Source organism: Aphelocoma coerulescens (assembly GCF_041296385.1).
Source record: "Aphelocoma coerulescens isolate FSJ_1873_10779 chromosome Z unlocalized genomic scaffold, UR_Acoe_1.0 ChrZ, whole genome shotgun sequence".
NCBI classification, from domain to species: Eukaryota; Metazoa; Chordata; class Aves; order Passeriformes; family Corvidae; genus Aphelocoma; species Aphelocoma coerulescens.
In genome coordinates this window covers 43,510,889-43,534,133 of record NW_027184085.1, presented here as the reverse complement: position 1 = coordinate 43,534,133, position 23,245 = coordinate 43,510,889, and the positions used below count along the sequence as shown (strand labels likewise).

The window sequence follows — 23,245 nt, the reverse complement described above, 5'->3', positions numbered from 1 at the left end:
CCAAACTCCAGTCAATCAAATAGCTACAGAGAGTTTTTATATGTTAAGCACATGTTAATGCAGCATTTACTCTACCTATTAGTTACTTTTAAACAATTTGTGATAGTGGCCCTTTGAGGTATCTCCACCTAAGAAAAGTAAGCTGGAACTCTGTAGTCTCACAGAATGTCTTTCTGGAAGAAGTGATTCTCACCAGCTGAAAACCAAAATATTTCTGTCTTCCTGTAAATGTACACCTAGCTAGGACAGAACATACACATCCACTGTACTTTCCAAGTAAGGAACACTGCAGTATCAATAAAAAACTGTCAGCCTACTGAGAGTACTGCCTTTAAAGAGGCATGAAATCTATTCATAACCTAGTTTTGCACTATTTAATTTGCTTGAATTTGTTTTCAGTGCACGTCCAGTCAGTGTTCATATAACAGACCTGTGTCTGTACATTCTTCATCTCCTCGATCTTAGTGGTAAAACAGAAAAAAAGTACTAGAGAGAGTTGGGAATACAACTCAACTCTTCAAGTGTCTGCTCTCCTTCACTGCTTCGGGGCCAAGCCTGCGGGCGGGGCCAAGCCCCGGAGACCAGGGGGTCCCCGACTTCGCGGGGCGGGACCGGCCGGCAGAAGCCACCTGCCCCCAGCGCCTCCCACCGCCCGCCCGGGACCGCGCCCGGAGCTCCCTCAGCCGCCTGGGCCCGGGGCGAGGCTTCCTACGCTCGGCCGTCGCCGCCTTCCCTGGGAGTCAACCCCGGGCGGGGTGAGCGGGAGATCGCGCCTTATGCAACCGGCTCAGGGAGCGGCCGCCGCCGCCTCGCCGGCAGCAGCAGCCCGGCGCTGTCCGTGAGTCCCGGGGCCGAGGGGGGAGAAGGTGTCCGGCCTCAGCCGTGCGCGGGGAGCGCAGCACTCCCGCCCCGCTCCCGCCAGGCCGTCCGCAGGTGCGGCGAGGCTGAGGCGGGCGGGGGCTCCGGCCGTGCCGGGGCTGAGGCGGGCGTCGGGCGCCGTCGGAGCTCGCTGTCTCCCGTGCTCCTGAGCGGTGTTGGCCCGCGCGTCCCGCTGTAGAGGAGAGGGCGGGAAGAGCCTCAGCCCGTGCCAGCCTTCGCCTCCGCGCCCTGCCGGGCCGTGTGCCCGGCCGCCCGGCTGCGGGGAGATGCGTGGCTGGGACGACCTCTACCCTCTCCCAGTGCCGCCCTCCTGGGTGCCGGGGGCTGCCGTCGGGATTCTTTCCTTGCACTTCATCCAGAAACTCCTCTTCCCCTACTTCTGGGCCGACCTGAGGTACCTGCTCAAAGTGTTCACCTATGGGCTGAGAGTGGAGATGTACCGGCTGCAAGGGAGGGTTGTCACCGTCCTGGACAAGTTTGTGAAGCTGGCAGAGAAGCAGCCCCACAAACCGTTCCTCATCTACGAAGGGACCGTTCACACCTACCGGGATGTGGACCGGAGGAGTAACAGGATAGCGCAGGTCTTTCTGCAGCACGAGGCTCTGAAGAAGGGAGACACGGTGGCCTTGCTGATGGGGAATGAGCCAGACTTCATCCACGTGTGGTTCGGACTGGCCAAGTTGGGCTGTGTGGTGGCGTTCCTCAACTTCAATGTCCGCTTCAGATCTCTCCTGCACTGTGTCAGTAGCTGTGAGCCCAAGATACTGGTTGTGGGAGCAGGTAGGGTATACTCCCCATTCCTATATCCAAAGCTTTTAATGTCACATCTCCCACATGTCTGGCCCTCCAGATCCTTTATTGGAAACCTGATATACAGATATTCACAGAATCACAGAAATACAGGGTTGGAGCAGGCTTCAAGATGATACAAAGCTTCAGCCTCTCAGGCAGAATCAATTTTATCCATACTTTGTGAAAATCCATTTTTTAAAAAATGTGTATTGCAGGAGAGTTTTCAACATCTAAGTACAGCCTGTTATCAGTGTTCAGTTGCTTCAGTAGTAGCCTAAAGTGTCTCTGAAAACATTAAAATTACCTATTAAGTATAATTTTCCTTTACTTCTCAAATAGTAAAATTTAATCTTATTTAAGTAATGTACTTTATTCTCTTGTACTATCTCCCCATCTTTCTGTTGATCAAACACACTGTAAAACTGGAAAGTCTAAGCTTGAACTGTACAACCTCTGCTGTTCAACTGTTTGCAGAGGTATGACAGTTTTCCAGGAGTAAAGTTTTGGGAGTAAGGCACATAGGAGGTTGATTCATAAAAACCAACTTACTGTTGGTGTTGGATTGTGGAAGAAATTGCTGTGTTTGAATCTGGATGGTAGTGTGTGTGGTGTAAGTTTCTTGAGTATTACATTTTTATTAAATGCTTCAAAAGAATTTAAAATCTTGTTGTAGGCATCCTGGGCATTGTACGTTCAAATTTGGCTTCAATTAGATAGATGTGTAAACTGAAGACAGATCCAAAACATAAACTTGCTATAGCATTTATGATCAAATGAAAATTAACCTGCAGTGCTCAACAATCACACAGAACCTTGACACTTGGTTGGAGGAAAATATATCAAAATATTGCATATTAATGTCATCCCATCTCTCTAAAATTAATGTTTCAAGTTTACTTTGCCTTTTTCTGTTGCATACCTTCTTGATTTTACTCCTGTTACACAAGTTGTTGGGTTTTGCACCCATGATACCCGAATGACAGAATTTTCTTCCATCTGTTTTCTGCTGCTGTGAATTTGTGTTTTAAAAAATGCATTTAAGATTTTTCCCTTGCATATTTTTAAATTATAAATCTTGTCGTTCTGATTCTGTATGGTATGCTGGTTTAAGATGCTTGGTAATTAAAACAAGCCAATTTAAATATAATCCAAATACATGATAACAAGACTTCTGAACTGACAGCTTTTCATTTTGCCCTCTTACTTAATTTTTTAAAAAAATCTTGTTTAGGCCCCTTCTTAGGAATATGTACTTTTGAGTGTATGGATTGAGGAAGGGAATTAATGTTCAGGAACTTCGTGCTCATTGACTGTGGCAAGGGAGAAACTGTGGATCAAAGCTTGTATCTAACAGAAGTTTTTATTTAAATTAGAGGTAACTAATGGATGAAAAAAGCATTTGCAGAGCAGGGCAAGGAACTGTGTTTCTCCACTCTTAATTTTCTACCAGCAGCTGATAGTAAGAGCAACCATGTTGAGCTAGGTTCTTCTGGGAGTCTGCCTCTGCTCACAAGAGGTGTGTGCAGACAGATGGTACAACAGAGATACCAACAAATTAGTCTTTCATATGTTGTTTTACATTTTGGACTTCTTACTTTATTAGTGACTTTTAGTGTCTGGTTTAAGTCTGTCAGTCCCATGAGCCTTCTCAGTACTTTTCTTCAGGACTTAGAGGTTCTTTTTATCTCTATCTGTGGAAGAAGTTAAAGTTGCTAGGTCCTCAGCTATTGACCATCTCATATGGGAGCCTCTCCAAAGGAGTATAGATTTAGCAAATGAAAGTTTATACTTAGTCCAGTGACTGTGAGGCCTAACTCATACCGCTCTTGAAAGAAACATATTGTAACTAATTATTGTAGATAGTAATTTTCCCCTAATGTTTATAAAAATTGCAGAGCAATGTTTAATACTGGGGTTATTCAGTCAGTTTCATAATTCTTAGAGGGCTATTAAACGTCTTTTCATCCAATTTTAGTGTGAGTTTCAAGGGATTCTTCCTCATCAATAGACATGAGTTGTGCATTTTCCTATTGTGGCACCATTTTCACAGGAGTGTGGATAGTTTGAATGTAGTATTTTTTTTCCAAAGTATTTACACTAAAACCAATCAACTTGTTGTCTAATATCTATCATTGCCATAGACAGGCATTGTGTTTGGCAATTAAAATTGTTTTTTTTAAATCAGAGAATAGTGTGTAATGGCAGTATTTCTGGATAGTGAAATTCTTTTAAAAAATATGTGGGTTTTTCACCCCTCCACAAAGAAGCACAGGTTAACTTGGCAATTCTATTTCTTGCAATAGTTACAAACTAGATCTTCAGTGTTTTGGATGACCTTTGATCTTATTCACAGACTGCAGCACAGCAGATATTATCCCCTTAACAATTTGACTGCCTGTGCTCAGCAAGACCAAATTTGCTCTTGAAATTCTTGTCTGTAATAGCACATTAGAACAGGAACTTGTATAGAGGTTCTACTGTTATATCATGCTGTGTATCTAGTTAATATTAAGGTTTCATTTATGCTGAAGGGAATCTTCCACCTTTGGCTGTTATCTGAAACAATTCCCACAGATAATTGTTTATGGCTGAATCTTCCCTGCTCCCAGTGATGTAGTGTAGCTGCATCCCAGTAAATGATGATGTAGCCTCCCTTTGTGTGAGATGATTGCATCTTGAAGCTTTTTTTGTACCTAATTTTCAAAAATGCTTTTATTTTTTACAAATGTGATACCTCCAAACAAATAGGCTGGATACTATTTATGGTTGCATTTTCTTCCATACCTTGTTCCATTTTTTCATAGGGCCTCTTGTAAAATATCACTCTCATGTGCCATTTTTTACTCCTCACTTTTGTTGTGTGCCTGCATGTTTTTCAGACATTGTGGTTTGGTAACCTCGTCCAATTAGTATCATCTTGTCTTTGCTTCAGCACTTGGAATCAGACTTTCTTCTGGTCTGACAGTTCTCTCATACTCTGATTCCTTTTTTTTAGTTCAGAGTGTTTCAGTAGTATTTAAGTTTTGTGGGTTTGATTTTGCCTTAATGTATTCTATGAACCCAGCAATTGAATGTTTTATTCTTAAGTTTCAAATATAAAAACTTCATTATTTCTTCCTCTTGTTGATTTCTTATATGCAATCAAGTCAATTTTTTGTCTTCTCATCCAGGGTCTGGTTAAATGGCAAATACAGATTCTATGATTTGCCAATATTTACTCTTTCTATTCCTTTCCAGTAATTCCACTTTCCCCTGTGTCAGAGAGAGTTTTTTACTTTAACTACCCTCATTTGTCTGCTATGTTCCCCAAGTATTTAGCTCTTGCTTTAATGTGTTACTTAACTTCTCACACTTGATTCCCAGAAACACTGTCTCCCACCATTTTGGAGAATGTTTCCTGAAAGAGATTTAAAAGCTGGAGTTTAAAACTTCATTTTTAATAAAACAGTAGTTAACTAACTTGTAAGTTAATGAGGAACTTGTAAAAGAGAAAGGAAGAAATATATGCTCTGCTCTTTCAAAAGGTGTTCATTCTTACTACATTTGTTACCAGACTATGCCACCCTTAGTTGTTTGAAAGCTGCTGGTTAAACAGAGGAGGTAAGGTACTGCTTAAAATGAAGATATCTTTTAAGGAACTATGTCCTTTCTGGGGAATATATATTTCTATTGACTGAAGTCTTTCTTGAAGAAGGGATTGCATTGCAATCCCTTTTGTATCACTCTATCTATTACAGTGTAACAGCAATACTACTATTTTTTTACAGTAGTACAGTACTGCTGTACTACTAAACAGCACTTGCAGTCCAGTGCGCTGCCAGAAATGCACAAATGGAATTTATTTGCCAGGGCATCTCTAGTCTGTTCCTACTGGGAAGAGTTCAGCTCAGAGTAGGACATCGCAGATTGCCATCATGACTTCTGGTGCAAGGATTCAGGTGTTAAAGGATTGCTTTCTAAACTGCATGAGATTGATTTACATCAGTCCTGATAACAAAGCCTATTAAGGGAGTGTACATGCCGCGTGGACACGTGTGGGCAGTCTGCTCTATGTGGCTCTGCTTGAGCAGGGAGATCAGACCAAGATGACCTCCAGAGGCCCCTTCTATTCACAGCCATCTTGTGATTTTGCAGTTCTGTACAGAGGTAGGTCTCCCAGTTGTATTGCAGTTTTCTGGCTAGGGTTCTTTACTCTTGAGGCACTAGCAGTGCTTTCTGCCTCTGCTAAGTGTATTCTGAACTAGACAGAAGCATGTCTACATCCCGGAGAAAGAGAGTTTTTTGGTATTTGTAAATTAAGGTCATATGATGTTACGTACAAGTAGAAGTCTCATCTCTCATGTTAGTCACTGAATGAAAAAAAAGAATGGATTCTATCAAAACTGCCTTTTCTTATCCATTTGGAGTAAAGAGCTATTTAAACCTAAACATTTAAGACAAGGGGACCATAGAAGACATGTGGAAGACACCCTTACCTGCTCTATTAGACACCATATCTTTTTGATCACTTGCTCTTACTTAGTCTCTGTCTTGTCCCAGATGGTCTTTGAGTGGAAAAAAGAGCCAACTGTGATTTGCAAGGTGGTTTATGTTTTACTACCTTTACTGCCTTCAATGATGCTTCAAGATACCAACACTGATCCTGAGCCACAGCTGACTTTTCTACTATTATTACTTTGTGACAAGGCATGCCCAGTCACTTGGGGGATCAAGTACAAGTGGCAACTATTTTCTGAGGCCCGACAGTGTGGGGAAGAGTTTGGACTTGATATAACTTCCTGAGCATATCAGCCAGGGTACACATCAAAATTATGTAAGAACTGTTTCATAGAGTTTTCTTTCTTAGTAACTTTCTGTTCAGTACAAGCTGATCTCATAATCTAATGTATTCCTTTCATCAGTGTGGGATTGCATCCTTGCCAACAGCCTGCATGATTTCTTTGCTAGAAAAGAACATAAGAAACCTTTGTGCAACTGGAAGCCTGGGACAGTAATTCAAAATATATTTTCCTTGCTTTCTCAAAAGATGTAACTGAGTTATGTATTCATGTGAATATAAAGTAACAGTTTTTTTGAATAATAAACTTTTTTGAATAATGCTTTAAAAGTAAGAGAAGAAGAAAAGCAAACAAAAGTGGAAAAATGTATCTATCCTGATCAATTCCAGCTATTTTTTCCCAGTAGAAGCCAAATACCAAATGGTGGACATTTGTATGCAAACAATGTAAACAACACAAACGGAACTTGCCAAATTTTATATGAGCAGACATTTCTCCCAAAACAAGTAACCCAAAATCTGAATATACTTTCATAAAAAGTAAACAAGTACTTGAAAGAAACTCCAAGTTTACATAGCCGAGTTGCTTTACTGTAATTGCTTTTCTATATGAAGTACACATACAAGGTAGCTCTTGAAATATTCAAATTATAGCCCTTCTCAGAGGGCTGTGTCTTCCTGACAGGTGGAAAAGATTATATGTAAAGACTAGACAGCCCTACACAATGTCTGGCACAGAAGTTTTCTGTTTGGGGAACAAAATGTTAGTTGACTATCATTAGAATTATTATTTGGAAATAATGTTAGTACAGTTGAGAGTCATCTACAAACACCTCACCTTCTGTGTGTTCCAGAAGTAACTTTCAGTTTCTGGCCTTTTGAATACAGCTGTTTTAAATTACCTTTTTTTTTATTCAGGAAATAATTTATTGTTTCTGCTGTTCTCTGCTATCTACTGAGAAGTTTCTTTCATGTTAACGTTTAATTACAAGCTGTTCACATACTGTTCCAACTACTAGATTCCTGAGCATAGAAGAAAAATTATGCTGTGTAATTATTTAATAGTTCAATAGTAGTAAAAAACTCAGAGCCATTGATTTTAAGAGTGAATGTTTAGAGAAACAATAAACAGCATGTATGTTTAATCTGAAGATTAATCTTAACTTCTTTGGGTAAATATGTTTCAGTCTACTAAAAGGGAGCTGTGTCCTCATGTCATTCTTGAATCTTAAATGATGATATGTCTGCAGGGTTGAGGTTAATAGTTGCCATCTTTCTTCCTTTGATGCAAGAAAAGGGGAAAAAAATAAAAAGAAGAGGCAAGTCCTCTTCTTTCTGACAGACTTGCATTGTAGATGGAGCCAGTGCATTAATAAAGAATGACAGAGAATGCTGTATTCTCCTACTACTTTTGAGAACAGAAATAGAGTTCCAGCTGCTTTTAACACCTCTGTTTCTTATGCTAGGTTCTCAGTCTAACTTGCACCTACACAAGCTATCCTTAGTATATTTGAGAGACATATATGCATAATAGGAGGGAAAAAATCAGTATAAGAAGGTAATATGTATATAGTTGCTCCATCACACTTGATTTATGAATAGGTGTTAGAAGTAGTACAGTTGTATTTTTCTGTTTATTGCTTGAAAAATATACCGTAGTTCTATTATACAACAGCAAGACAGAATTAATAGGCCAATGAACCTTGACATTCACAGCATCAGGTTTCCTGCAGTTAATACTACTGTTCTTAACATTATTTTTTATTCACATTTTTTCACTCTGTTGCTATCTATAGTGGGGCTGTACTCCAGTGATTCAAACAGGAGGCTATCCATCTTTCAGATTTATAAAATTGTTTGGGTGATTCTTTCCTGGAATCATTCTGCAGTAAAAGAAAGTTTGAACAAAAATTTTTGATGTTACACTACATCAGATCGATTTGCTACATGTTCATAAGTACATAAAACTTGTACTCTGTAGGCTTTAGGTATATAAAACATGTTTAGCTGACGATAGTAGGCTATATATCTGCAGTTGCAATACAGATTAGTATGTTATTAATTAGAATAACTACATCAGTCTGTCATTAGGAAAGGAGTTTTCTGAAAGATTAAAAATAGTTGTTTTGATGTAAAATTTATGCATACAGTATATTTGTGAAATGAGTTACGATTTGACACCAGGATTTCAAATGCTGACTCTGGCAACGCCTCATTGTGAGGTTCTGGGTAAGTCATGTCAACTTTGTTTGTTTATTCATCTATAAAACGGAGATAATAAAATAAATTTATACCCACAGGAATATTTGCAAGGTTAATTATTTAGACTGAGATGTATCAAATTACTTAAGTGTAAATGAATTCTGCTGAAAGCAGTATTGCTCTTGTTCTTGATGTGTTTCCTGGATTAGTACTTTAATGACTGTGCAGTCTTCTGAGAAAGAGATGCTGTAAAAATGCTTCAAAATATAAATACCAAATGGATTATTTAAGGACTGGCCTCTATATATATTTTTTTCTTTTTATTTAGTCTGGGAACCTCTCTCATTGTTTCTTTCCTGATAAGCCAACAAAATAAACCTCAGTTAAATTGCTGTTTGTTTTTAAATTTGTCACTTCTATGCTTTTGAAAAAAACCCAACTTCTCAATGGGAGGTTGCTGTTGAGGGCATCCAAGGAAACCTGTACTGTAATTACCGCTTATGTATGTATTTGCATTGCATTTTCAATGGATTTCTTCAAGATTTATTTGAAGTTGAAATTTAACCACACTTCATTCTGGTCTTAACAATGACTAAGGGTTACCTGAAATCATGTGGGCAATAGGAACTAGTAATCAAGATTCACAGGTTTGCCTTGAGAGCTAGTTGACAATTTGACTATGCGGGATCAGCAGTATTTTTAGCACATTATATCCTGTTTTCAGTAAATTTTCATTCTAGTCCATTGTTATTTTATAGAAGCTCTTTATATCCATGGAGGTGACTTGCATTTCTCTTTCTATTATAAAAAGTAAAACTTCAAGAGGAAAAACACTTTATTCTCTAGTTTTGTGAAGACATAATGTAAGTAACATTATTTCATGTTAATTTTTAAGATTTGCTTGGGACATTAGAAGAAATTCTTCCTAAACTAAAGAAAGATGTTAGTGTTTGGATTATGGCCAAAGACTCCACGTTTCCAAGTGTGCATACCCTTTTAGACAAAATAGAAACTGCATCTGAAGACCCTGTTCCAGTTAATCGATGCTCTGCCAACAACCTCAAGTCAGCTGTTCTGTACATTTTTACTTCGGGAACAACAGGTACAGGTCTGCTAAAGAGTCTTTGTTTTCCTTCAGCGTTCATCTAGAAACTTGATTTTTCTGAAACTCTGATATCTCAATAGAAAAATGTCACATGTCTCATCTAGAAGCATTGTTATAGAAAACCACATGTATTTCTTGTAAGTAACTGTTTCTATTTGGTGGTTTACAAGTTCCTCTTCTTTATTTTCTCTTGTCACACTGTACAAATACTATGGGAGTCTTTACCTCTCGTTACTTCACAGCTAAGGCATTCATGAAACACTGCTTTTTTGGTCAGTTTACAGCCATAGTAGATAGTATTTTGTGACCATGTAACACTGCCTAGCTAAAACTATTAAGATTTTACCTAGAACTTTAAAAAACAATCTTGAAACAAGGAAATAGACATTTGTTTCTCTTTCATTAAATCATGGTTCATGCATGTAACTGTAGAGACAGAAAATAGCATTACTAGCCTTTTAGTTTAGAAACTGAATTAGATGTCTGAATTGTGCTCCAGCAGCTAAAAAGCTAAGACTTAAAGAAACTGATCACTGACATGAAAGACAGCATTATGTTTTTAATATGAGTAGATTGGCATTCTCATTCAGTTGAACACAACAGTTTTAGTCACATGAAGATTGAAAATGTGTGTGTGGTTTGAGGCTTTGTTTCTTCATACAAATAATAATTCAATTTATTTGCTTCAGGTTCTCAAGAAAAGGTAGGAAATAAGAACATCAGTCTCCAGTAAAAAAGTTAAGAAGTTATAAATATTGTCAAGAGATGAGGTGTTGTTTGTAATGTTGCTAATAGAAATATGGTTGAGCTTGCTTGTTAAGAGTTGGGAGTTGAATTTAGCTAAAAAATACTACAGAGTTGTCCAGGTGGGATGATTTTGTTCTTACAATTGCAATCAGAATATCTGTGTGATATCTCAAATTTCAGTTATGTAGAATTCAAAATATTTTTGAGACTTAGTATATAATACATTATTTTACATTGAATTTCTATTATATACTATGTAACTAAAACAGTAAGATTTGTTTGGTCTGAAGAGTATTGAATAACTAATTCTGAGTAACTGAGCATTTTTTCCTGTTTTGATAAGCCAGTGATTAAAAAACTAGTTAAAACTAGCTAAACTTAGTTAAAAGGAGTATTTTGTACAGTCTATAATAGTCCCTCTGTAAAGGCAGAAACAAAAAACCCAAGACTGAAAACTTCTTGCTATAAGCAGTTCATTGGCAACATAGGCATATTCCCTTTTCTCTTTAGGGTAGAAAAGTGGGGTAGCTAGTGGAGTAGCCTTGAGGTGTAGCTAGACTTTGCACAGATTACACTTTCAGCTCTAGCTAAGTCTTCAAATGAAGGATAGCTTTACTAGAATAGGTGAAAAAACTTTATGAAACATTAAATTTCTGAAAAATTGAACAGTTCTCACTGTTCATCATCAGCCTGACTCAGACTGAAATTTATGTGTTTGAGAACATATATGATGCAAGATCACATCCCCTACTCAAATTAATAGGTACCAGAGTAGTAGCCCAAGAAGCCCTTGCATGTGAGTCTGCATGTTGCTGAAGAGAAATGTTGTGCTGAACCTGAAGAAACTCATTCAGAAGAACCTAGCTGATGTGGTCTTTTCACTGATTTTTTATTTTTTTTTTATTAATTCCTTGTAGTCTTCATAGAGCTCTAAAACAAATAGAAAGATTCTTACATAAGCACCTGCTGTGTGTTCCACTCCATGTAGATCCCATACCTTTCTTATTTATCTTACAGTCACTGTGACTCTTGCCTTAACAAGACCTGGTGTGATGCCTCTTTATATTAAAAGAAGTCCATATGTAGAGTAAATGTTTTTGTCCCTTCTTACACTATATAATTTGATAGCAGGCAAGCCACTGAGTTTCTTCTTATTTCCACTTACATGAGTGGATGTGACATCAAACTAAGTAGCAAAGAGATGAGGTTACAAACTGGCTAATCTTTATGTGTGCAGAAACATGCAATATTGTATTAAACAGCCAGTTGTCCATTTATGGCCATCTGAAAAGACGGCTGACAATTTGGTTACAGAAGAAAGAAATTGATTCTTTTATGATTTTAGAGACTTTATACAGGGATTCTCTTTAAGAGGAGCCTTAATGCATTATTTTGTTGTTATTACAGGTCTTCCAAAGGCAGCAGTCATTAGTCATTTGCAGATTCTTAAAGGAGCTGCTGGACTGTGGGCTTTTGGTGCTACTTCAGAAGACATTGTTTATATTACTCTGCCTCTTTATCACAGTGCAGCTTCTCTTCTTGGCATTGGTGGATGCATTGAACTGGGTAAGGCTTGTTTGATTTTGTGGTTAATAGAGAATTAATTATTATAAAAATGTATAGAACACACTTAGGTTCACTACCCCTAGGGAAAGTAATGCTTCGCTCAAATGAGTCTTTTTTGGAATAGCTGTGTATTTTGGGGAGAGGGGGAGTTTTGTAATAACAAAGGATCTGTACAAAGCTCTCTTTGTGGAGAAGAATTAGTTATCATAATTTGCATCACAAATATTTTAACTTTTTAATATTTAGGTAAAAAGGAACTTAAGGACATACGCAATATTTTGGCAGTGTGTATGGTGCATTAGTATATGTACAGTCTAAGCATAGTACAGTAGAATAGACTTAAAATGTATTTTGGTGAACTTAAAATATTGACAAAGACATTTATAGTAAACAATCAGCTTTTTCAGATATTTTTAAACCATCTAGAACCTTTTTCCATTTAATTTTTGTACTGTTTTGACACTGACAATAAAACACATGTATTAATGAAATAAGGTAGGTGTACTCCCTGACTCTCTTATAAAAGATTTATTTGGAACTCCATGGCAAATATTTTCTGTTTCTTTAGGCATCAAGTACAAGTCAGAGCAAGGCAAAGATCATTATACCACATAGTTCTCTGAACGAGGCTGTCTTAGTTCCTCAAATGTTCTGTTTTATAGCTAAGCTGCCGCACAGAGAAATTGCCTAATTTCCTTTTCCTTACTGTTTCCATAAAGGTGCAACCTGTGTGTTAAAAAAGAAGTTCTCAGCCAGTCAGTTTTGGAGTGACTGCAAAAGGTACAACGTGACTGTCATCCAGTACATTGGAGAACTTTGCCGTTACCTTTGCAATCAGCCAGTGGTAAGTGGAGTCACAGTGATGCCTGTTTGTCTGTCAGTGCATTTATTGTTCTTAATGTGGGTATGTTAAAAGGGAAATTGAACTGTGTTGGGCATGTCATTCTGCCCTTCTTTTTATGTGAGGTTCTGCAAATATTTGGTGATATGTAGATGCTTAATAAAAATAATGGCTTGAACCATGAAGAACTAAAAGTATTATAAGGAGCGACTTTGAGACTAAAAACTGGCTCAGTATCATTTGGTGAAAAAATACTATTTCATGGAATTTCACAAGGTAAGTTCAGAAAACCAGGATTACCATTTGATGGCTTTTCTGAATTTTCAAAACTTGCATCTGAGCATGTCATTTTAATAAATGACTTTGCACAATTATCATTAAAAACAGCTTTTATTTCAAATATTAAATAAAAATAAATAAAAACCTCCAAGTGCCTGTATAACATTAAGCAAAAAGAAAATATCCTCTTTTAATTTAACAAAATATTCAGGATAACTGAAAGAATTTTGTGAAAATATATAGAAGTTGGATGTAATGCAACTGTTATCTCTTTGAAAAGCCTCCCTTTGCCACTATCATAATTCCATTTTGTTATTTCAAAAAAATAATCCGTGGTTTATCTCCTTTTCAGTGAATTTTATTAAAATTTCTCATCCCTTAGAAAAAGGTATCAGTAACTCAAAGTATTTAATCTGAAAACTATTAACATTCTCCTTAAGCAGTATTCTAAAATAAGAGAATGCAAATTAGTCTTGTTTTCCAACAGAATAATAATTTGCATTAATATCTTGAGTTGCTGACCAAAGAATGGAAAAGGTCATTGGATTGCTTTTCCCTTAGGAAATTTTTCAAAAGTATGTTTAAGCAATGTAGTTGTGGGTCATAGATCCTACTGCACTATCCATGCATGCCTCAATAAAGAGGAAGTTCTTGAATTAAAGGAAGCATGGCTGATGGCCCAGTGAAGGCCACTGGCAGTGATGAAGAAACAGAATAATGATAACTTCTCTATCTAATTTTTTTTGTTATTTTTAGGGGTTTTGTTTGTTTGTTTTTAATTTTTATTTGTTTGGGGGATTTAAACTTTATAGTAAAATATACAAAAAATTCCTGAATAACAAAAAATCAAATTAGAGATCATAAGAAAAATCAAGGCATAGGGGAGGCATAGTTTTTATAAATTGTGATTCTTTCCTCATTGTAGGCTAACTTGATTTTCGCAAAGTCATTTCCCTTCTCTCCAAAACTTCACAATTTTTGCCATGTTCACAGTCTGAGATAGAAATTGTTCCCCTTTTCAGTTCCCTTACTTTACAGGGAAAGCATGGCTTTTTTTCCCCACTCCTTTTTATCTTAAAGCAAGAATTATAGATTAATATACTTAATTCCTGAAACAAACTCTTCCATTTTTAAATCCTTACCAAGTCACCATGAAGTTAAAGCAATTTTAAATTGTGCAAATAAAGTAATTTATACCATCCTTAACTATTTATATAGTTATACAATGGTTATACAATCATTAACTATTCATTAACTGTATAACTGTTCTATTTGTTAATTTACGTGCATACTCTGTAGGAGCTGGCATGTCTATTCTGTGAGGCTTCTGTTTTGCTTGCTTGCTAAGCCTTCTCCAGAAAAACTAAAATTATAAAACAGATTGGTTTGACAGCTAGGTACTTTAAGAAAAATATTAAGTATTTGTCATGTTAAAACTGGCAGAGAAACATGTTCACACAAATAAGTGGAAGGTTTTATGATATGTTATGCAATGCACTCTTAGTTTTCAAGTAAGTAAAATAATTTCCTAAGTTGGTTTCTCTATTTAAGTTTCATTAATGTCGAAGTACTATATATGCTAGCAGCTTGAGAAATATATGTTAAGTTTAAACTTCTTTGAAGATACTTTGTGGGTAGTGTTCTCAAGATTAGAGTGCTACAAAGCCCTTCTAATCAACACAGATTGAAACCATAGTGAGTACCTTATTTTCTTAATTTGTTTCTTTAACACTAAACTTGAAATAAATGGTATATTGCTTACAGCTGGAGTCCACACTGTGGCCTCTTATTTCATAAATTTTGAATTGAACTTTGGGCAAGTCTCTGTGGTAGCATATTGACTCTTGGCTGAGCTTTCCTTACTGGTTTTGTCTTATTTGGTCGTTCTGCCTCCCACTCACATCTGCAACAGCTCTTGAAGACTCTTGCAGTAGGATTTTTCTGAGGTTATTCTGCATCCAGTTTGGTTTAGTAATCTGTTGTCTGGAAAGAACATTAGTTAGAAAAGGAAGTTGCCTTTTTCCTTAGGTACAAGTACAAAAAGACCTGGCATTATGTGACATTCATAGATTTTGCTGGGCTTTTAAGTGAGCAGTCCTCATGCCTGCCCTCTTCCAAACACTTTTTCTCCAGTGTTTTGAATATAGTGAACATACGATGACCAGCATTGATGGCTAATAGCCATCAGTAGCTACAAAATGGGTCCTGCTCTAAGCTACTACCGTGACTACTCAAGTGAAAAAGAATATTCAGAAAACTGATAAGTTGGTCTTGCTGGCTGACATTGCTCAAAGTCTCTATTAACAGTGATCTGCAAAGCTACAAGAGTATGGCATAGCAAAGCTCCCTGTATCCTCTTCTTAGCAAAAGCCTTGGAAAGCCTTCTCTACTAATCTGTGGATATGTTTTCCTAGAGGCTTGCAACTAATTTAAATTTTAACATCTGAACTGCAAATTAAATCTTCCAAAGGCAGTTGCAGATTTATTTAAAATTTGACGTAATGATCTATTTAATAATGCATTGCATCCTGAGGCTTTTGGAAAGATAGGAATGATAATGCAGCATCTCTTTCCTGCTTTTCTGTGGAGAAGACCTGAATCCTGAAATGTGTTACAAACAGAGTGTAGAAATCAGTTGCCTCAATCATTATGTCCTGTTTTCTACTTTCATAAGCTGTGATGCAGTATGACAGTATTTGTATGATTTGTGATACCTTGCATGAAATAGGTGAACTCTCTATTAAAACCAGTTCATTTCTACTTGTATTCAAAGTCTGTTTCACAAGTAATTGCATAATTGCTTAGAATTTCCCATTTAATATGTGTCCTGGTTTATGTCCGCTTGGTATTGAGACAGTGTTATCCTCCAGCATCAGTAACAATTCTTATTTCCTTGGGGTTACCTAAGAGTATAAGACCATGTATATCAGCTTTCAGACTTTGTTTTGTTAAGCTGAGGCAAGACAATCTCTCTACTAGATACAGTTTGGCCAAGGGATCCCATCTTTGGATGGGATTAAGCTCTCTTAAGTGACTTAAGATGCTTAGGGATTTATTTTGTTAAAACTCTTCTGTGTTAGAACAATAGTAGTTTAGAAGGAGAAAACAAGGAATTCAATGCTACTGGGATAAGGAAACAGAATGAATATTTATATCCCTGCAGTTGACTCAAGTATTGTGGAAAGGGGTGTAAGAATGGGGTTTATCTAGTTGGACAGCACTAGTCTCTCACCTAGAAGCAGTTTTCCTTAAAGGAAGGCAATTTAATAGTCACGTTAGCAAGGAAATTTAGTCAGCAGACACTTTCCTACAATGCAGATTTTACTTGTAATTACATTTTATTCCCCATTAAAGTTTAGCTCAATTTATATTCAGTATTGGAAATTGTTCTTTTTAATATCCTTAAAATGTAGAGTGGAAATTTGTCAAGCCCCTTGCAAGTTTTTGGCATAAAGATTTTATTGAATACCCCAAACCAGTAATGTGTCACAGTTACAAACAACCACATCTTTACCTTCCATGAGAAGGCTCCTAACAATTTTTACATGTCATTAAAATTTGATTTATGGGGGGGAATTTTGTAATTTATTTATTCTTCTACTGACCTATCCTTTAAAAAAAAAATTGAAACCATTTGCATGTGTCGTAAGACATCATTATTAATCCAAGGTGTTGCTGATTTACTGCAGTATTAACAGTGCCTAAAATGAAATTGAACACTGTTTTTACATACTGTTAGAGAAAATAGAACTTTTAGACTAAGAGTATATCCAGCACATCTGAGATTGAAGCTTAGAAAGAGCCATGAGATTTGGAAGCTGGTATTTTTTCCCTCTAGACTGTATCAATTGGTCTTATAAAAAACAGACTGTATGTCACAGCAAACTTTGTGCTTTCAACTGCCATAACCACAACAACAGTATTATTTTTAAAAAGTGGCTTTATACATACATTATAAACCCACCTGTTTTTCCTACTGCCTTTTGATACTTATATGTACTGGCATACCTCTCTTGGTATCATCCACAGATGATCCTGTGTCTGTTTTCTCATTCTCCCCACTAATAATGGTAAAGGTTTTCAGACGTTCTTTGTGGAAAATGTCTTCTGTAATGCCCGAGGAAGCATTAGTTCTTCATATGCAAAACAGCACTGAAGGCTAGTTACAATGTCAACTACTGGTTCTAGCATGGTGGATCAAGATTTTTCTGAGTCTTTAAGAGGTTGTACAACTTGACCAGTTTATCTTCTTCCAGCTTTCAGTTTTTCGTAGACTCGCCTTTGGGGTTAAACTAGTGGAGTCATGCAGAAAACGTCCTTATATTAAAGCCTGGAAATCACAGTCATGCTTTCACAAAGGGAAGCTTCATATTCCTCACAGAATACTGTGTGCAACGTGCATTGCAAGAAATAATCTGTGTGTGCTTTAATTCTCTGAATTGATCTTTCAAAAGTTGTCTGTAATTTGTTTTGACTAGTGTGCTCCTGGGGCAACCACCAAAACCAAAACAACCTACTTCATATTACTGGGTGGAACACAGACAAAAGTGACATTTTTTTGTTGGTAGATATTTTCTGAGGAAATGGGAGTACAACTAAACAAAACATTTAGAAGAGCTAAATGAAGAAAATTTCTTTTAGAATATAATTCTAGTAGATTACCAGGAGATTGATTATTAAAAATGGGGTGAGAATGAGCTTACTATTTAGTATCTCTAGTGAGCTACTAAATAGTAAGCAAGCAGTTTCTGAACTAAGATATGTCCTTTTCCTACTGTTCCTGTTCTTTCTTATGGTGCATCTCTTCATACCCTTCCTGTTTTCTTTTATTTGTATTTTTAAATTTGGGTATGTGTTTTGCAAAAAATCTAGTTGCAGTTTATAATTATGCATTACTAAATAATGAACATGGATGTGCATCTTGAAAAATGTATTCCATCTATAACAGTAGGATATCTCCCATCTTACTGTCTTCTAAACTACCTGATGCCCCTTTTTCGGGGCTAATGTATCAGTAGAGGAACTGGTGAATGTGTTGTTACATACACACCTTGTAAATACTTGAATCCAAATCCTGAGTCATCCGTCTTACCATATTTTATAATTAACAGATGTTTGCATTCTCAGGCCCTGAGATTGCTTTCCATTTCATCAAGGCCATGATACAGAGAGCACTTCATGCCCCCTTTCCTTGAATTATCTTTGCTTATCTCCCTTTGGATTTTCCTTATGCAAAAATAATAAACGTAGGACAATGAACTTGTTTTCTTGTATTTCTTTAAAGCAGCTGCTCAGCACATTTTTTATGTAGCTGCAATTATGAATCCTTCTTGCACCAGTTAGTATACTGTTGATAGCACTCTAAAAGGCATTTACCAACAGCTTAATCACGTAGATAGTCGAAGTGGTTTATTAAGAACACTTAAGGAGAAAAGACTGACGGATGAAAAATCCCAGGTATGTGGTATTTAATGTAATAAGGCAGATCTTGACTTGTCAATTAATTAATATACAAAAGAAACAAGCACGCAAGATGGAGACATAGTGTGTCAAACTGATTTATGATGTGTGCAGATGTTTGGTACACAGTTCAAAGATCTTGGCAGAGTGAATGGAAAAGAATTCCAGGTATATGGTAAGAATGTGTTCTTGCTTATTAATGCATTGATGTCAATAAAAAAGGCATTGAAAAAGTGCTTCACCTTTGCTGTTAGAAATAAGTGGATATATACTGAACCCCCATTTTATTTCAGACTCACTCTGAATTAAGAAAATAAAATCACAGTGCAGGAAAATAAACAGACAATTCTAGAAACCTTGGAAAGCTGTTACAACATTCTATTCTAAAATCTCTTGTCCTAACTATCTGTGGAGAGCTATTAATACATTCAGAAACATGAGCTGTAATTGCATTATCACAGGACGTGCAATTTGAACTTATTTGAACTTATTTTGTGGTAGCTGACCAGGGGAAGGCACTGAGTGCTTTGTGAACGAGATATTGTGAGGAAATACAGCTTTTAGTGTAGGAGGTGTTAATTTGGTACTGTGTTTTTGCAGTGGGCTACAAATACACATGCACACAATTTCTGCATGCCAACTGTTGCAGGGCAGCTGGCTGACATGCCACAGCTTGATCAGGTGTCAAGAATGGCACAGGGATAGCAGAGCTTTTCTGCTGGAAGAGAGATGTATTAGGTGACTCCTTGGAATTCCTTCCACTCCTTAATTCTATTTATTGCACCAAAGGGAAGCTGGTTGATGAAATGCCATCTAAATATGGTGGAAATTCAAAGCATGACTATTTGGTCTAGTCAGTTTAAAGCATAAGTTTCTGCATATTTGTTTTATGTCTTTTTTCATTAGGACACCCTAAGTGTTCATCATTCAACCATGTTTTTGTAATTTGTTGGAATTATCATCTCTTTTCCATTCTTTCTCTTACTTGCAGCATTTTATTTACTGCATAACTATTCAGCCACAGTGCCCATGGATACCAACATGCCTGTCCTAAGAGCTGGACTTTGGCAGTGATAGGACAATAATATATATGATGATGTTTATGTTAAAAGGAGGTGACAGATATTAGAATGGCTAACTCACTTTACTGTGGCTCACTTTACATTGAAAGCTAGTTACAGATAAAGCTAAAATGAACTAATATATTAATTATAAAAATAGATAAAATATAGCTATATTAATTTACTCACGTGTAAAATGAATGTGAATAAAACTCACTGCTTGAAGTTTCCCTAATTTTAATAATTTTTCATGCTTATTAAACCTGCTGGGAGATTAAATTACACATAATTTTAATTTTTATGGTTGAAAGACTGTTAAATGCATGACAGTTTTAATGTCTTCACCAGAAAGCCCTGCAGTACTCTTCAGGGAATCTTGTATCAACAGACAGGTGCAACTATGGTGAGCTGACTAGATCACAAATACAGCAGTTGTAGCAATGCAGTCTAACATTGAATCTATCTTAGTTGTGAAGAAGGGAATTACTGCCCTACCTTTTTAGAAAATTTGTTTTCTGTGATCAGTCCTTGATAACATCACATACCTTCTTTATATTTTTGCAAAAGGCCTGAATGCTGTAAGAGCATCTCTTCCTAAATTGAGATGGCCTTACATTGTATTGTTGATGTTGATGATAGGTGCTAACATTGCAAGGAAAGTAGGATGATGACGTGTCAGGTCTACTCTGCATCTTTTCCACTACACAAACAACTTCCTGCCGTATTAATATAAACCAGCCAAAGTAATGTGAGGAACTGAAATTCCTGCATTTATAAATGATGGGGTATTTGTTCTTTTGGGAAAAAAACCCAAACACCATAGTCCATGTAGGCCACTGTCTTCTAGCTCATCCTGGTTTGTGTCTTTTCAGCAAACAGCTGTCAATGCTTTTCTTTTTCTTAAAGTATAAATAGTAGAAGCAAAGTCACCTTGTTATTAGCTTGTTCTCTAGAGGTTTTGAATGTTCCTAGCCTGATGAAAGACTCAATTACTGTGTGTATATATGCATATATTTGTATCTTCTGTTCATTGTGGAACAAAGAATTTCCTTGAAAGCATCTCTTGAGCTATTTTTTGTATCTTAGCAGAGGCAGTACATTTGAATAATTCAGTGGCATCAGCAAGAGATAGCTGCAGTTTGGCTATGGACACATTCATTTCAGATTAGCATTGAAATTGCAAGGAAAGTAACCCACTTTGAAAAGTTTTATGTTGAGCTGACAGGAATATTCTCTAAATGGTGGCCAATTTTCTTGAGGGGAAAAAAAAAATCCATTAAAAACTTTCCCGGTTAAGTTCAAAGTAACACTGAAACAGTTTATTTAAAAAATTAAGAATATTATTGCTGTTCATTGACAAGATAATGACTTTGAATATGTGATGTAACAGATGCTATTATTTCAAGTATATGAAAACCTGCACTCTTGCATTGTGATATTGTGTGTGAAGTAGAAAAAACAAACCACTGAAAAAATGACATCTGTGGGCAACTTTTAGATACTTTGTTCCAGGCTATGTCCGAGTCGGAGTCATAATGCTATGTAATGCAGCACTTGTTAATAATCATTTAGCATGAAGTCAGTGAAGTATGTGCTTATGTGTTTAGAAATTACTTTTGCTTCTAAAGATAGGAGAAGGGGAAAAGCAAAAATTGGGTTGTAAAAACAGAATTGGTAGCGACCAGGGCAGGCTGGTGAGTGATTTAGTTTTGAGGTAAAATTGCAGAATAATGCCTCAGACTGTAATCTGTCAACACTTACTTGCATCTAGTGAAATAGGTGCATTCCTTCTGCAAAGTCTTACTTTGCAGAAGACTCTAAAGATGAATGAATACATTTTTATCTTCCTGTGAGTTACTGATTTTGAAGAGGGAAGAAAAAAACATAGTTGGTCTTTGTGATTTAGAGGAGCTTAAAATTCCATCGTGTTTGCAATTTTTCATTACAGTAGGAAGAATTCACATCCTCATGAAAAATTTAATTTCTCCAAGACATAAGTCTCTGAGGAATACTGCTGTCTATGTACTCAGTAGAGGCTTTACTGTTTTTAACATCCAAATTATTAAAAAGATTCCTGTTTCACTCAGCTGACCAGATCTCTTGGCAAAAATAATATGCTGTGATTTTATGTGAGACTAAAGGTGTTGAAATGGATGTTTAATATAAAGCCATAACTAATTCATACTGGTTTGGTGGGGGGGGGGGTGAGGATGCATAATAGAAAAGTAGAAAATAGGGACTCTGTTTTCTGTAGTATATGTATGCGAATGTGTACATACATATATATGTACATATATATGTATATGTATATATATGTATGAAAAGAGGTGTTTGCATACATATATGTGAGTGTAGGTAGATAGAGGTATGTAGAGACAGTGTTGCAGTGGCAGAGTGCTATGCAGTTCTGAAGGTATGTGGTAACAAATTGTACCTATGTGCTCTCTCACTTCTAGGGAATTCTTTATTGCCACTTGAAATGACTAAAAAGCAAGTTTTATTTTAAACTAGATGAAATTTTAAAAAAATAAACCCAAACAAACCCAAACAGTATAGATGTTTTGCCCTCTGGTACTTCATCTTGAACATGATTGTATTTTAAAGGTAGTCCGTGCAATCTCAATGTTTGGGAATGTGTTAATAAAATAAGAACATCTTACTGAACTGGATACATACTGTTGTGTTCATTGTGGTCAACAGGGGAGCTGACAGCAGTAAAGACTCAAGATCACTAGAAATAATATATTCCAGTAACATTGAACAACCTTGCAAGTCTTAATTGAAATTGAAAAAAATACAGAAGATGACTCATATGCAATATGTGGGAAGGAGCATATTTTTTTACAAGTGTGTGAAATCTAATTGTTTCCTCATAATCAGTCTGAAGACAAGAAAGTAACTATTCATCTTTTCTGACTTTAATCCTGTGACAGAAATAATTCCCGTCTTTCTCTGTTCTTCCCAATTTTTAAATTTCTCTGGGGAGAAACAGACTGAGACAATAGAACTTTTAAAATATGCAAGTGTTTATATAAATTATTTTAGTCATAATTCAGGAAATAATTTATTCAGCAAGAGAAGAGGTTTTAGATTGCAGCTTACTACTTTGCAACTGTCCACCAGCTGTGCCAGCTTTCTTTAACTTCTTGAGTGTTATTTTTCCTTCTTTTCATTTTTTTACTGGATATATTTCGAAGAAGGTACATTTTATCTGCAATGTATGCAGAAATCAAATGCAATTATCAGTATACTATATTTTAATATTTTTTTTTTCTTTTTTTAACAGAAGGAAGGAGAAAAAAATCACAAAGTCCGACTAGCAGTTGGAAATGGAGTAAGAAATGATGTATGGAAGGAATTTTTAGACAGATTTGGTGCTGTTAAGATCTGTGAGTTCTATGGTGCTACCGAAGGAAACATTTGTTTCATGAACCACACAGGAAAAGTTGGATCCGTTGGACGCACCAATTTCTTTTATAAGGTGACTATTTATTTACATTCTACTTAGTTAGTGGTAGTGCTGAAAAATTGTGTTT

At 36.5% G+C, this 23,245-nt stretch overlaps 1 protein-coding gene across 3 annotated transcripts in view; it reads left to right on the top strand.

Moving 5' to 3' along the window:
- Positions 1-709: 709 nt before the first annotated feature.
- The window catches only part of SLC27A6 (solute carrier family 27 member 6), a 36,989-nt gene continuing 14,453 nt past the window's right edge, over positions 710-23,245 (top strand). The window contains exons 1-5 of one of the 3 annotated variants that reach the window (XM_069002191.1): positions 710-1,659; positions 9,546-9,752; positions 11,910-12,068; positions 12,788-12,912; positions 22,999-23,190. In XM_069002191.1, coding sequence (XP_068858292.1) covers positions 1,146-1,659; positions 9,546-9,752; positions 11,910-12,068; positions 12,788-12,912; positions 22,999-23,190 — 1,197 coding nt within the window. In that variant the 5' untranslated portion in view covers positions 710-1,145. Of the gene's footprint in view, positions 1,660-9,545; positions 9,753-11,909; positions 12,069-12,787; positions 12,913-22,995; positions 23,191-23,245 lie in introns of all 3 variants that reach the window. The other 2 variants (XM_069002190.1, XM_069002192.1) reach the window with 2 other exon arrangements.